The 13,388-nt window shown below is 34.5% G+C and overlaps 2 protein-coding genes and 1 long non-coding RNA gene across 3 annotated transcripts; 2 read left to right on the forward strand and 1 right to left on the reverse strand.

Annotated features, from left to right (window-relative positions):
* The first annotated feature begins 3,001 nt into the window (after positions 1-3,001).
* On the forward strand, positions 3,002-5,346 carry LOC110726262 (pentatricopeptide repeat-containing protein At3g12770-like). The gene has a single exon (XM_021905716.1). The coding sequence runs from the start codon at positions 3,002-3,004 to the stop codon at positions 5,210-5,212; it is 2,211 nt and encodes a 736-aa protein (XP_021761408.1). The 3' UTR covers positions 5,213-5,346.
* Positions 5,347-6,333: 987 nt separating this feature from the next.
* Positions 6,334-8,481, forward strand: LOC110726361. Its single transcript, XR_002512361.1, has 3 exons — positions 6,334-6,682; positions 6,873-7,112; positions 7,998-8,481. It is a non-coding gene; the product is annotated as an uncharacterized LOC110726361 (long non-coding RNA).
* Positions 8,482-8,561: 80 nt separating this feature from the next.
* On the reverse strand, positions 8,562-12,993 carry LOC110726360 (cell division cycle protein 123 homolog). The gene is made up of 3 exons (XM_021905834.1): positions 12,696-12,993; positions 10,701-11,224; positions 8,562-9,905 (listed from the first exon to the last, which is right to left on the reverse strand). Exons 2-3 carry the CDS (start codon positions 11,219-11,221, stop codon positions 9,419-9,421), a joined length of 1,008 nt encoding a protein of 335 aa, XP_021761526.1. The 5' UTR covers positions 11,222-11,224; positions 12,696-12,993; the 3' UTR covers positions 8,562-9,418.
* Between the last annotated feature and the right edge of the window lie 395 nt (positions 12,994-13,388).

Genomic DNA, 13,388 nt, shown 5'->3' on the forward strand with positions numbered 1-13,388 from the left:
AATAATTTGTTGATAAGCCTTATCAACATATGGTAACGGATCTTGAGCCAACAATTGACCCCTAATTGAGCCATAAACGTCATCTAGTCCAATAAAAAAATGATGAACAAAATCTTCCTGCCTCAATTTTTCTACTTGCGTCACGATATTACATTTACACGCACCACAAGAACAAGAAGGTACGGTAATGTAGGTGTTCAATTCATCCCAAATTTTGGCGATTCGACCAAAATATGTAGCCACAGGATTGGTCTTGCATTCACCTAAGGACAACTTCAATTGAAAAATTCGTGTGCCGCTAACCACAAAAAAGCGGTTTTTTAAATTATTCCACAAGAGTTGTGCATCGTCATACTCTCCAATGGTTGCCCTTACTGAAGGTTCTAACGTATTTATAATCCAAGAGACTAACATTGAATGAACAGCCTCCCAATCCTCCAATTTCTCACTATTCGTCGGTTTCTTGATACTACCATCAACAAAACCATATTTGCGCTTGGCCTTCAACAAGGTCTAATAGCCCTCGCCAACTCATCATAATTCTCACCTCGAAGCTGTATCGGGGTGATATAATATCTAGGTCCATCACTTGAACCCAGATGGTAAGTCATGTCCACCTTCGTCTTTCCTCCATCATCGCCTGAGCCTCCACCAGACATCTTCACAACTCAACGGGAAAGGAAATATAATCCCACAAGTGTGCGTAAATTATGAAAATCTACGTACAAAAAAAAAATGATCTTAACTAGACTCTTGATACCATGTTAAATTAGTCGCAAAGATTCAACAATGTTCACTATATTTCTTCTCATTCATATTCATGTCCATAATACAAGTATATATAACAATAGGATTTACAGAACCCTAATATTCCCCATATCCTTACAAAAGATATTCACCTAAAATATTATCCCAATTCACCACAATAACATCAACAATAATATCCTAGGATATCATAATAATATCCCAGGATATCATAATAAAATCCTAGTATATCTCTAATAGTACACTATATTTTAACGAGAAAATACAAGTTTATCTTCTTGAGAAATCAAATAATCAATAGTTTTTTTTTCTCTTTTTTTTTTTGTTTTGTTTTGTTTTTGGAGGTCTTGTATGGACCCGGTCTACAATATTGCAGACCCAATATTTGATACTCTCAAATAATGCAGTCACATTCAGATGATATAATCACTTTTTAAGATGATATATATAATTATCTTGTTGTGAGTCTTATTTTGAATGATCTAATCGTATTTTAAATAATTTAGTCAGATGATATAATTATCTTTTGAATGATATAATAACTATTTGATACTTTTTTTTATTGATAAGTTCACTTTTTAAATGATACATTTACATAATCAGTTTCTGGGTGATATAATCACTTATCAAATGATATAAGGTTGTGTTTGGAAACATGATATTCATTTCAAATGTTGGAATTGAATTTCAAAACTTGAAATCTTGATATTCAATTTTATGATTGGGTGTTTGAGAAATATCAGAATTTCATTTCCAAAATTTCAAATTCTAACCTATGTTTGGAGATGAGTGAAATTTTGAATTAAGCAAATGAAATTACACTTTTAACTCACACAAATTTCCTTCTCTCTCCTCCTCAATCTTAAATTCCCAAAGTTTCATCTCTTCCTCTACTCATATTTCTTCAATAAACCCTAAAATTAAACCCAAAATTTCTCCGATTATTCAGTAAATTACTACCAAAAAATTTCAACAATACCCCAATTATTCCCAAAAATACTCTATTAAATCCAAATTCCTCCGAATTTTCAGTAAATTAGTGCCGAAGAAGTTCAAAATTTTGTTGATTTCTTCCCGAAAAAGTGCCGTCAAATTGCAACCAGTTAAAAGTTTGTGGGTTGCTTTGTTTGCTGCAATGTTGGTATCTTTATTTTGTTGTTCAATGGAGGAGAGAGAAAGCTCGCACGCCGCTTCAATGGAGAATTTGAAGAGCTGCTACAAATTTCAGAAATTGGTCAAGCAAATTTCAGCCATTTTAAATAGGGTACATTCTAATGGTCGAGCAAGAAATTCGAAGCTCGCTTCAATTGAGGAGGGGCGAGAGAACTTGTGTACGCTTAAATGATGAAGAACCCTAGGAGAGAGAAAAAATTGGGGAAGAGGATGAAACTTGTGTATGACATAGGAGAGAGAGAGAGTCTTGGGTTTTTTTTAATGAATATTAGAATTTGAAATGACAAGTTTAGGATTGGAATTTCAATATATCAAAATATACTCATGTCTTCATAATCTTGGATTTTGGCCAATTTCAATTCCCAAATTCTAAGTATATCCAAACAACATAATTGGGCCAAATTACCAAACAGGTCATAATTACATTTCTTATGCTATACTAGATGGTTGGGTGCACAATAAGTTATTGTCCACCGGGTCTATTATAGACGTTGTATTTTTGTTATACATGAGCCCACAGTTGTCGATTTATTTACATAATACATAGTATCATGTTGACAGGATAAAATCGTGATGTGTTTACAATTACTCTGTATGTGAGAGTGAGGGATAGATCAATTGGTTAGAGTTTTCCTCCGATTCCAAGTGATCGTGTGAGCAGAAGCAACCGCAATGCCCGCCATTTTAACTTGATTTGAACATAACCTGAAACCCAAATGCTAAAAATAAACCATCTTTTACAAAATTAGTTCCTTCACCTCTTCTTATCGTCGACCAGAAGCAACCGCAATGCCCGCCGGTGCTGCAAATAGACACTAGCAACCCCTGTGAAGGCGAGCACCGACACACTCAGCTCGCAACACTCAATGTCAGTTTCTTCGTCTTCATTTTCTTGTTCAACTTTGCGTTTGCTCTATTTTTGATTATGGGTGCTTGCTAAATTAAGGTTATTACATAAAAAAATCGGCGAATCTAGAGGAAAATAAGCACGAGTAACCCACATAATCAGGACTATCATATTACTTCATATTTGGATTTCAGTTTTCCTTAGAAATTAGCTGCTATGTCTATTAATTTTCCTGCTTTATTTTCTTTGATTTCTGCTTCTACAAAATCGAGATTTTTTAATGTGAGGCCTCGTTTTTCATCTTCGTATTGCGTAAATGATTATATTGACGAAAACAGTGAGGACCAAGCTGTCCTTCTTAAGCATCAGATTCATGTCCCTGATGCTTCTAACTTCTATAAATCTCTTTTGAGTAGCTCAACTCATATGATTGATTTGAAGCAGATTCATGCCCAATTTATAATTTCTGGACTTCATACTAAAGAAAGCTTTTTGGTCTCTGAATTTATGAATGCATGCTTAAGAATCGGTGAAATTGGCTATGCTCGTCAGGTTTTTGATGCCTTTCCTCAACCAAATATATCTATGTGGAATGCAATTGTTGGTGGATATAGTAAAAGTAATATGTTGCGTGAGTCAATTGAAACGTATGCTGGAATGAAGCGGGCTGGGGTGAGTCCTGATTACTATATTCTTACACAAGTGCTCAAGGCATGCAGCTTATTAAAGCTTCTTCAGATGGGTGGGGCTATCCACGGCCATATATGTAGGCTTGGCCATGATTCTAACATGTTTGTGCAAAGTGGACTGGTTTCACTTTATGCTGAGTGTGGTAGAATTGATTATGCCAAGAAGCTTGTTTCTTATGATGGCTTGTTGTGTAGTAGTAGATCAATTGTTGTTTCTTGGACCGCCATTATATCAAAATGTGCACAAAGTGGTAATTCCATGGAGGCTTTGAGACTTTTCAGTGATATGAGGATGATGAAAATGAAGCCTGATTGGATTACTCTAGTGAGTGTTCTGAGAGCTTGTGCTGATCTTGATTATTTGGAACAAGGAAAATCTCTACATGGTTGTGTCCTTAAAATGGGTCTTGTATCAGAAGAAGATTTGCAAATTTCACTTACAGCTATGTATGCAAAATGTGGGGAAGTGATGGTGGCAAGATATTTATTTGATCAGATAAATAAACAAAATCTGATATTGTGGAATGCTATGATTTCTGGATATGCTAAAAATGGTTATGCTGAGAAAGCTGTAGAGCTGTTTAAACTATTGGCCAAGAAGAAGGATATGAAGCCAGATTCTATCACTCTGAGGGCTGCTATTCTAGCCTGTGCTCAAGTTGGCTCAATTGATCTGGCAAGATGGATGAATGATTATGTCAGTAGAAGTGATTACCAAAATCATGTATATGTAAAAACAGCACTTGTTGATATGTTTTCTAAATGCGGAACTGTGGAAGTAGCTAGGCAAGTTTTCAATAAGATTCGTGATAAGGACGTTGTTGTTTGGAGTGCCATGATAGTGGGATATGGATTGCATGGTTGTGGCCGAGAAGCTATTGATCTTTATGATGCAATGGTGCAAGCTGAAGTGATGCCTAACGATGTCACTTTTCTTGGGCTTCTTCTGGCATGTAAAAACTCAGGGCTGGTCAGAGAGGGATGGACTTTTTTCCATAGCATGAAAGATTACGGCATAGAGCCTCTTCACCAACATTATGCTTGTGTTGTAGATCTGCTTGGTCGTGCGGGCTACTTGGCAGAAGCCTACAAATTTATTGTTAGAATGCCCATGCAACCAGGAATAACAGTATGGGGTGCCCTTCTGAGTGCATGCAAAATCCATCGCCATGTACAAATGGGAGAATATGCAGCTTCTAAAGTTTTTGCGATAGATCCAAATGATACTGGACACTACGTACAGTTATCAAATCTTTATGCTGCAGCACGTATGTGGGATCAGGTTAATGAAATTCGCAAGCTTATGAAAGAGAGAGGGTTGAGCAAGGATTTTGGATTTAGTCTTATTGAAATCAATGGAAAGCTCCAAGTATTTCGTGTAGGAGACAATTCACATCCAAGATATGAGGAAATTTGGAAAAAGCTTGCTGATTTGGAGAGGAGGTTGAAAGAAGCTGGATTTTCCCCTGATTCAGAATCTAATTTACATGATTTGAGTTCTGAGGACATGCAGGAGAGTCTTTGTAATCATAGTGAGAGGTTAGCAGTTGCTTGTGGTCTCATCTCAACACCATCAGGAAGCACTCTTCGGATAACAAAAAATCTCAGGGCATGTGTCAACTGTCACTCTGCTATTAAGCTTATATCAAAATTCACCAATCGGGAAATAATTATTCGAGATGCTAATCGATTTCATCATTTCAAAGATGGAGTTTGTTCTTGTGGAGACTATTGGTGAAAGCATTTGCGCATGTTATGATGATTTGGTTGAACCACTCTAGAGGAGATGCTTCAGAGCACATTCCGCCAAGGGTTAAATAACTAAACAGTACACACTAAAGGAGTATGATTTGCCACATTTGCCAGGTACCAATTGCATTGTATTGTTGTAGATAGTTTCTAGCACCATGACCATTTATTTGGCATCTATTATATGTGCGGTAGTCCAGGTTTCAAGATGACTTATTTTCTTTAATGTTATTGACATCAGTTTATGCATAGAGTCGATGTGTTCCCTGGTCTTAAGTAGATATTTGGCTGCTAGTCAATAAACCGTTCCATTTTTTTTCTAGATTAGACTATGGCCTGTGGTTCTGTGGAAGTATGGTTCACATGCAAGATTAAGATTTTAAGAGCTACATTTTAGTATAATAATATTGGTGTGTCCTGTATTGTAATTTCTCTAATCTTTATTACTCCATCCATCCAATTCCATTGTTGACTTGTCCGATTTCCTTTTTCAAGTGATCAAATATTATTTCTAGGAGCTACGAATACTTTAAGTTAAAAGCTTTTTTGTCTTAAATATTACTGTAATTAATCAAAAGTTAATGCAAATTTTTATATATTCTCAAGATTTAATTATTCCTAATACCCTAAACCCTAAGTTGAGACTGACTGCGGTCATTGAGACACTGAAATCAGCTAAGAAATGGCTTTACTACATACAATTATTGATTTGCAACTAGTTCTTTGTCTTGGAGAAAAGTTATCCTTTTTTAGACATTAATCAGTAGCTCAGTAATATATATATATATATATATATATATATATATGTATGTATGTATGTATGTATGTATGTATGTATATGTATATATATGTGTATATATATACATATATATATGTATATACATATATATACGTATATATATACATACGTATATACATATGTATATACATGTATATATGTATATACATATATATATACATATACATATGTATATATACATATACATATGTATATATACATATACATATGTATATATATGTATATATATGTATATATGTACACATATATATATAACAGATTTGCTAGAATGAGAAATGAGAATATGAGAAAGCCAGTTAAAAACTGCCACGTGTCCCATATAAAGTACAAAGTACATAAGATAGGAATATTTGTTTTTTTAAAAATTAGGAAGGGGGACATGTGTCAACTTTAAGTGGTTTTCTCATTCTCATTCTAGCAATTCTATATATATATGGATCCTTTTCTTCTGACTTCTCCAAGTAAGTTGGCTTTAAAAAAAAAAATTAATTCACGTTGATCAAAGATATGAGCTTGCTTTGTTGATCTATACTTGAGTTTCTGATCTCTGGCACAAAGACAAAATTGTATTTCAGAAAACAATAAAATCCATAGATGCCATTAGCTCTCAGATTCTCAATTACAATGACTCAACCCCAAATGCCATTGTGTATCATACAGGTAAGCCTTGTGGCCATGTTTGCATCCTTTTTCTTTTCTTTTTTGGTATTTTTTCTTTTTCTCTTCTTCTTCTAATATATGAAAGGAGCTTTTCTATATTCTTCTGTGCTGGATCACAGAACCTGCTACTAATTGCTTCATATAACCATCTGTTCGCTTCTGATTTGTACTTAATATTATTGATGCACAGAATATCTACGCACTTTCATCTGAGCATGCTGTCTTGATCGAGAATGAATGGACCTGAGGATTGAGTAATTCAAGGACTTTCAGTAAGTCAAAGTTCCTTTTTTATGGATGCAGTAAGGAAGTCAAGATCGGATGTGAAATCTGGAAGCTTTCAAGCTACTACAAATACTGCAGGGAAGTTTTTGAGGAGAGACTGAGGGTTGCCCTGTAATCAATATCCTTCAAAAGTCTTCTAGTTAAGGTAAGCCAACTTCAACCCTCTCTTCTTTGTGAATCAAAAACTGATTACCATGAGTTGGGTTGAATGGTCTCTTATGAAAATGAAACATGTGAAAGTGAAAGTTTGTTTTAAATCCTTTCAAGACTGGAAATTGGGAGTTGAATAGGCTGTTATGCTAGAATCATATGAATAATATGTTGATATAGTACTATATAACTTTAAGCCTTACACAATGATCTGCAAGACATAAATCAGTCTTCACAATTAACATAACGAACATAGGATATAACATCAACATTTCATATAATATTGGGTTGTTCTTTTTTTTTTTTTTTAAAAGAAAATATTTTTATGAGATCCAACCACCTTCGATCTGATCCAAGAATTCAATTTAAAAAATAAATGTGCCCAATCCATCCAGTTTAACAGATAATTTAAACCAAATAACTATTTTGGTTCGGATTGTATTAGGCGATGGATTTGATCCAATTTTATTTCACCCATAGTTAGGCCTTGTTTTCTTCACCTTATTTTTACTAAATTGAAATTATTTTTATTGAACTGAAATTATTTTGCTGAAATGAAATTAATTTAATGAACTGAATTTTTTTTTTCTGATTCCCTATTATATTTCTTCTTTAAAGTTACATATTTTTACTTAAGTGAAATTAATTTTACTGAATATTATTTATTTAAGGTGGAGAGATCAGGGCGTTATTGGATGCTCAATGTTCATCACTTCATCTTATGCTAATGTATACAATATGAAATTGTTTATTATATTTCAATGTTGTCATGATCATTTGCTGAATACTTCTTGAAGATGAATATTGTAGTTGAAGTGAACATTCATGTACCCTTTGTAGCTTTGTTGTTAGTCTAAATGGGTTTTTAACAAATCTGTAGGTAGCCATCGCGTACAGAATCACAATTTGGGGCTGGTGTTATGTTCAGATTGGCAACTGTTAGAACTGTGTCTGCTGTTCGTGGAAACATTGCTTCCCGGCTTCCTTATTGCATGAGGTCCTCTTTGGGTTTATGATCTGGATTCTGGAAAGCTGGAGTGTAGAGGACCAAGCCTGCAACTATAATGCTTATATGAGGCCCATTTGTAAGCTTGAAGATGACACAGTCCATAACAGGTGTGAGGACACCGGACACAGCATTAATGGAATATATCTTTGTTTAAAATTGAGGTTGTTTCACCTGAGCCGTAATGTGCAAATACACACACATTTAAATTAACTTTGTTTAATTTGTGTTGAAATGCTTATCTTTGTCAGGAGTGTCGAATGTTGACACAAGTACGATAGACAAATTAAAGAATTGAAGTAACATGAATTGTGAACGTGACTTAAAGCTGATTGAAAAATTTCTTACGAAGTAATATATTTTGCACGAGCAAGCCCCGACTAATCTTTATAATTGATGAACTTTGTCAATCTACTTTACTAGCTGTTTTTTTTTTTTATATTTTTTTTTTATTATTTATCACTTGTTGAGTCAGAATAAATACATTACAATTGTTAACTCCGTCTATTGATGCTTGCTCCATCCACCATTTGTGTACTCCACCGATACCATTGATGAAGCTTCCTCCATTGAAGCTTCCACCAACACCACCATTTCCACTATCTTCATCACGTGATCATGTCCAGTTGTCCACCCTCTACCGACACAATCTTCCTCGTCTCCACCTTCCACCGACGACACCACCATCTGTGGCGGCGAAGACACTAGCAAAAACCTTGTGAATAAAGGGTGAAATTAAGGGCATGATCAACTCCAGAGGGTAGGGGTGACCATGATTTGAAGCTGTCATTGAGCTTAAGATTTTCAAAGATGGTGTCAACAATGGTGGTGATCGAGGGAAAGAGAAGGAAGCTTCAAATGGAGGATTGAGGAAGTAGGAAGATTCAAGGGAAGAGGATGAAGGATATTATTTAATACGAGTACCAACTAAGATAATGTATACACGAAATCAATGCAAAATAAAGTTGGGCTAATATAACATTAGAGTTTGGATGATAAATCATTATCAATGAAATTAAATTAATTATTATTAAGATAATGTGAGAAGGGTTTTTGTGTTAATAGTATACTACTCCAACATAATAGAGTTTGGCGATAATAACCCCTAACACTAACACTAAAAAAAATAAAATGAAAGGAGACCACAAAACTCATACAACATCAATACTCTGACTTTAAGTCAAAAGTAATACTGTAATAAGAAAGAACTTAGCTTGTTTAGCTAAGCATACAATAAAGTATAAAAGGATACTACATCATAATCAGTAAGCTCCAGCTAACCAGATGGCAAATGTTTATGCACCTGCTTCTGGAGACCTCATCTGCTGCTGCAACTCCTCATCGGCATTCCTTAAAAATTGATCCCAACCACTTCCCGCACTCATATCTATATAATCATAAGGGACTGCGGTCTTCAAACCTGGGCGTACTGTATGTTGGCTTTCCACTATTCTAAAATCAACCTCTTCCTCTAACCTTCCACCTTGCTCTAACTCCTCCCAAGTAAACAGTAACGGCAGTGTAAATGCACCCCAAGGATTAAAATCAATCAACTTCATCCTCCTATCTTTTGTAACATAAACATCAAAAGTGTAATTTTCAGATTTGAATCTCCCTTCAACATTGTCAATGAAGAAATCATAAATCAGATCTTTGAGCTCGTCTTTCTTTTCCAGTACAGCAGGATAATAAGCAGTGACTTCACGTTGAGATATTCCAACAAGTTGCTGAGCACAGACAAAGCAACGGAACTCCATCTCTGGTCTTAAAGAGGGGTACCATTTGCGCAGTGGCGGATCCAGGATTTCCGAGATAGTGTGTCACCATCAATTATTGATCATTTGTGAAAGTACAATTTTTTTTTTCCATGTCTTGTTCATAATTAATTTCAATCCAAAAATTATATATATATATATATATATATATATATATATATATATATATATATATATATATATATATATATATATATATATATATATATATATATTTCACCAAATTGATTTCAATCCAAAAATAGGACACAAAAATTCATACCACAACCAAATACAGTACTTAAGAATTCAATTTTACAAGTCGAAAATACTACAAATAACATGTTATAAACAAGTGGTACAATAAAATTATTATATTGAATTAACTTTATGATTTTTTAGTTAATTGATAAGCTTTATGGGGAAATATTAAAATTGGTTGTACAAATATAAGATATAAAAAGGGAAAAAAATTATTATAAAATTATACAAAAAAAAGTGAGATAACTTAAGAGACCAGTTATTAAATAAAACTGGTCTCTTTAATGAAAAAAAGTAGCGCAAAAAAATTGCGAAATGCAATAGCAGCATCAAAGAGACCTCTTATATAAATAACAGGTCTCTTTAATATTTAAAAAAAATTAGCAGCATTAAAGAGATCGCCTATCTTAATAAGAGGTCTCTTTGATATTGTTTGTTGTTACCAATAGCAGCATCAAAGAGACCACCTATCTATAATAAGGGGTCTCTTTGATATTTTATTTTTAAAAAAAATACTGTGTCACCGGACCCACTATGACTAAAGGTGAGTCCGCCCCTGCATTTGCGTAAGGCAAGGTAGAATTGAGGGGGTCTCGACAAAGTCTTGTCACTGCATGAATCATATGGATGGCACAAATCGTGGACCACAGAATCAGATGCTTTGAGTAAGAGAGCTATGTCACTAAATGAAGTGCATTTGAGGGTTCCAGTGGTGCTGATCCAAGCAGCATCTTTTGGTGAACTCCAATTTAATTTGGGAAAGACAGCACCACCAAGGGATTCGATTGAATCTTTGATCTTCAATTCAAGTTCCGGGAATGAAGGAGGTGGTGATGGTGGCTCTGACTCATCTTCAGATCCTTCCGACACTTGGTAGTCCTCCTCATCTTCAGGTTTATGAATCCTATTGGGCAAGGCATCTTCATTTGACACAGACGTGGGAAGTAGAAAAGGGCCAGAATCTCCAACCAGATACTGAATAAAGGATTCAGGGAGTTCATGGATAAAGTTCTTTATAGAGACTGGTTTAAATTTTGGATACCATTTTTGAATCTGGCAACAAGTCACTTCTTCTTGCTTCATTTTCTAAAAACAAAAAACGATAGCACACATAAAAGCAGAGAAGAAATAATAAAACAATAAATAATAATTATGAAGACTTAACCACAAATTAGAAAACTGTCAAACATAGTCACCAATGGTTTCTGTCAACATTGGCAATTCGTCTTCATGTATAAGAGTTTCTTTTTTAAAGTAGGGTGGTTTGCTTTCCAGTCCCATGATGACTATCTTATATTCTTATCCAAACTAACCATCTTATAAGACAAATAGTAGATGTGTATTCTACAATCTACATTGCTCAATTTGTTGCCTAGAGACAATTTAAGTGATTTGTGCCAAGTTGCCAACTCTAAGAAGTCAATCATTTTGAGACACAGAGTAATTCTAACAAGTTACGAAGTGTAATGAGGTAAATTTATGCATGTTTAGAATCATATAGTCTAAGTGCCTGCCAAGGCAATTTTAGGCTAATTATGAGAAGAAATTTTGGGAAAATGCTTTTCAAAGAACACAGTTTGAAGATCTCACAAGAACTTTCTCCCACATATAGGGAAAAAGTATGAATACAAACTTCTGAACTCTAAAAGCTATGGCTTACTTTAAGCAGAGTTAAGCATGTAACCATGTAAAGGGCTACAAATGCTAAATGGCACCTTTGAGAATCATAAAAGACCGAAATTCGAGTCCTACAAGTATGACGTAGAGCCCCTTGTCTCTCAAATCTTTGAATTGCAGAAGAGCTAAACCCCAAGTCCCAGAAGTATAATGTAGAGCCCCTAAGGCTCTCAAAACGACTTATGTCAGCAATTCTAAACTGCAGCTCACAAGATTTACCAATCAGAGATCAACCGAGGCCCACTGGCCCAAACTCATAAGGCTTGTTGAAAAAACACGAGCATCTAGCAGCATTATAGGGTTTCTGCTTAGAGAATTGTACTATTGTTAAATATGAGCTCTACAAGTCGCTCGATTTGATTGTTTTGTTCGTATTTTCTACTTAAAAATCTAAAATCTGAGTATTGTTTACCCACATTATCCTTCAATCCTAAAAATAATGTATTGAGCTACATGACTGTTTTTAAGGCGGGTCGAGGTGGTTAATGTCAGGGAAAGTTACATAGCTCATATGCCTCATAAAAGTAATAATCACTAATAAAATCCACCATCACCTAAATTAGGCTTCTAATTCGAGTCAATACCAGTAACACCCACAGAAAGCTATTGATCAACCAAATTAACAAACAAGAATTAGGAAAACTCATGACCAATTAACTGTTATCAAATTGATTACATCTTTCCACAAATTTTCAACGCCACAACACATGAAATCTGATTATTAACTTTTATTTCAGCAAAACAACCCTCAAGTTACGAACTTTAATTGTAAATCTAATTCAAAGTTCCGGTAATCAGTATGCTCTAACATCATGATTGACCCAGAAAATAAAATTGATTGTAACAACATTATTCACCCAAAAATAATCAGAAGAATTACCTGTTCGGCTGTTTCAATGAGCGGAACGGCGACAAGCAACGGCAGGAGACGGGAGATCGGCGGCGAAGTTTGTAAAGCGCCTTGGATTAACCCTGTACGGCCCGTTTTGGTAAGTCCTGTAAACGAGGAGTGGGGATTAGATTAGAGAGTGGAATGGTGATCGACTGATCGTCAATCAAAGCACATACATGTTAAATACACGTTAAATAATCTACTCCCTCTTCTAATTGACACGGTTTGATTTTTTATACTACCAACGATTAGACATTTTTCCTCTCTACTTTATGTCAAATCGTTACAAATAACCGTTAACGGAGGTAGTACTTCTTTCGTTTTGTTTTAGTTGATGCTTATTTCTTTTTAAAAAGTTTCTTTTTAATTCATGTTTTCCTTTTTTTTTTTGGGAAAATCATCTTTGATAACTCTGTATTTTTTAATTTTTTCAGTGGTAAATTGTGAAAATTTTTAGTACCTTTGAAAATTTAAGTAAATGGTTAACCATTATTAGTGTTTATTTTAAATAAAAACTGAAATTCCTTAAATGTCCTTACTTAATACACTCAACTAATTAAATATTTTATTTTTTAACAATATAATAATTTTATAAATGATTGTTTTTTAAAAAAAAAACACTTCTTCTCTTCACCAACCCCGACACCCCCTCCCCCACCAGCCCTGCTCCTCGGCCACCCT

Source organism: Chenopodium quinoa, unplaced genomic scaffold (genome assembly GCF_001683475.1).
Source record: "Chenopodium quinoa cultivar QQ74 unplaced genomic scaffold, ASM168347v1, whole genome shotgun sequence".
In the NCBI taxonomy this organism is placed as follows: domain Eukaryota; kingdom Viridiplantae; phylum Streptophyta; class Magnoliopsida; order Caryophyllales; family Amaranthaceae; genus Chenopodium; species Chenopodium quinoa.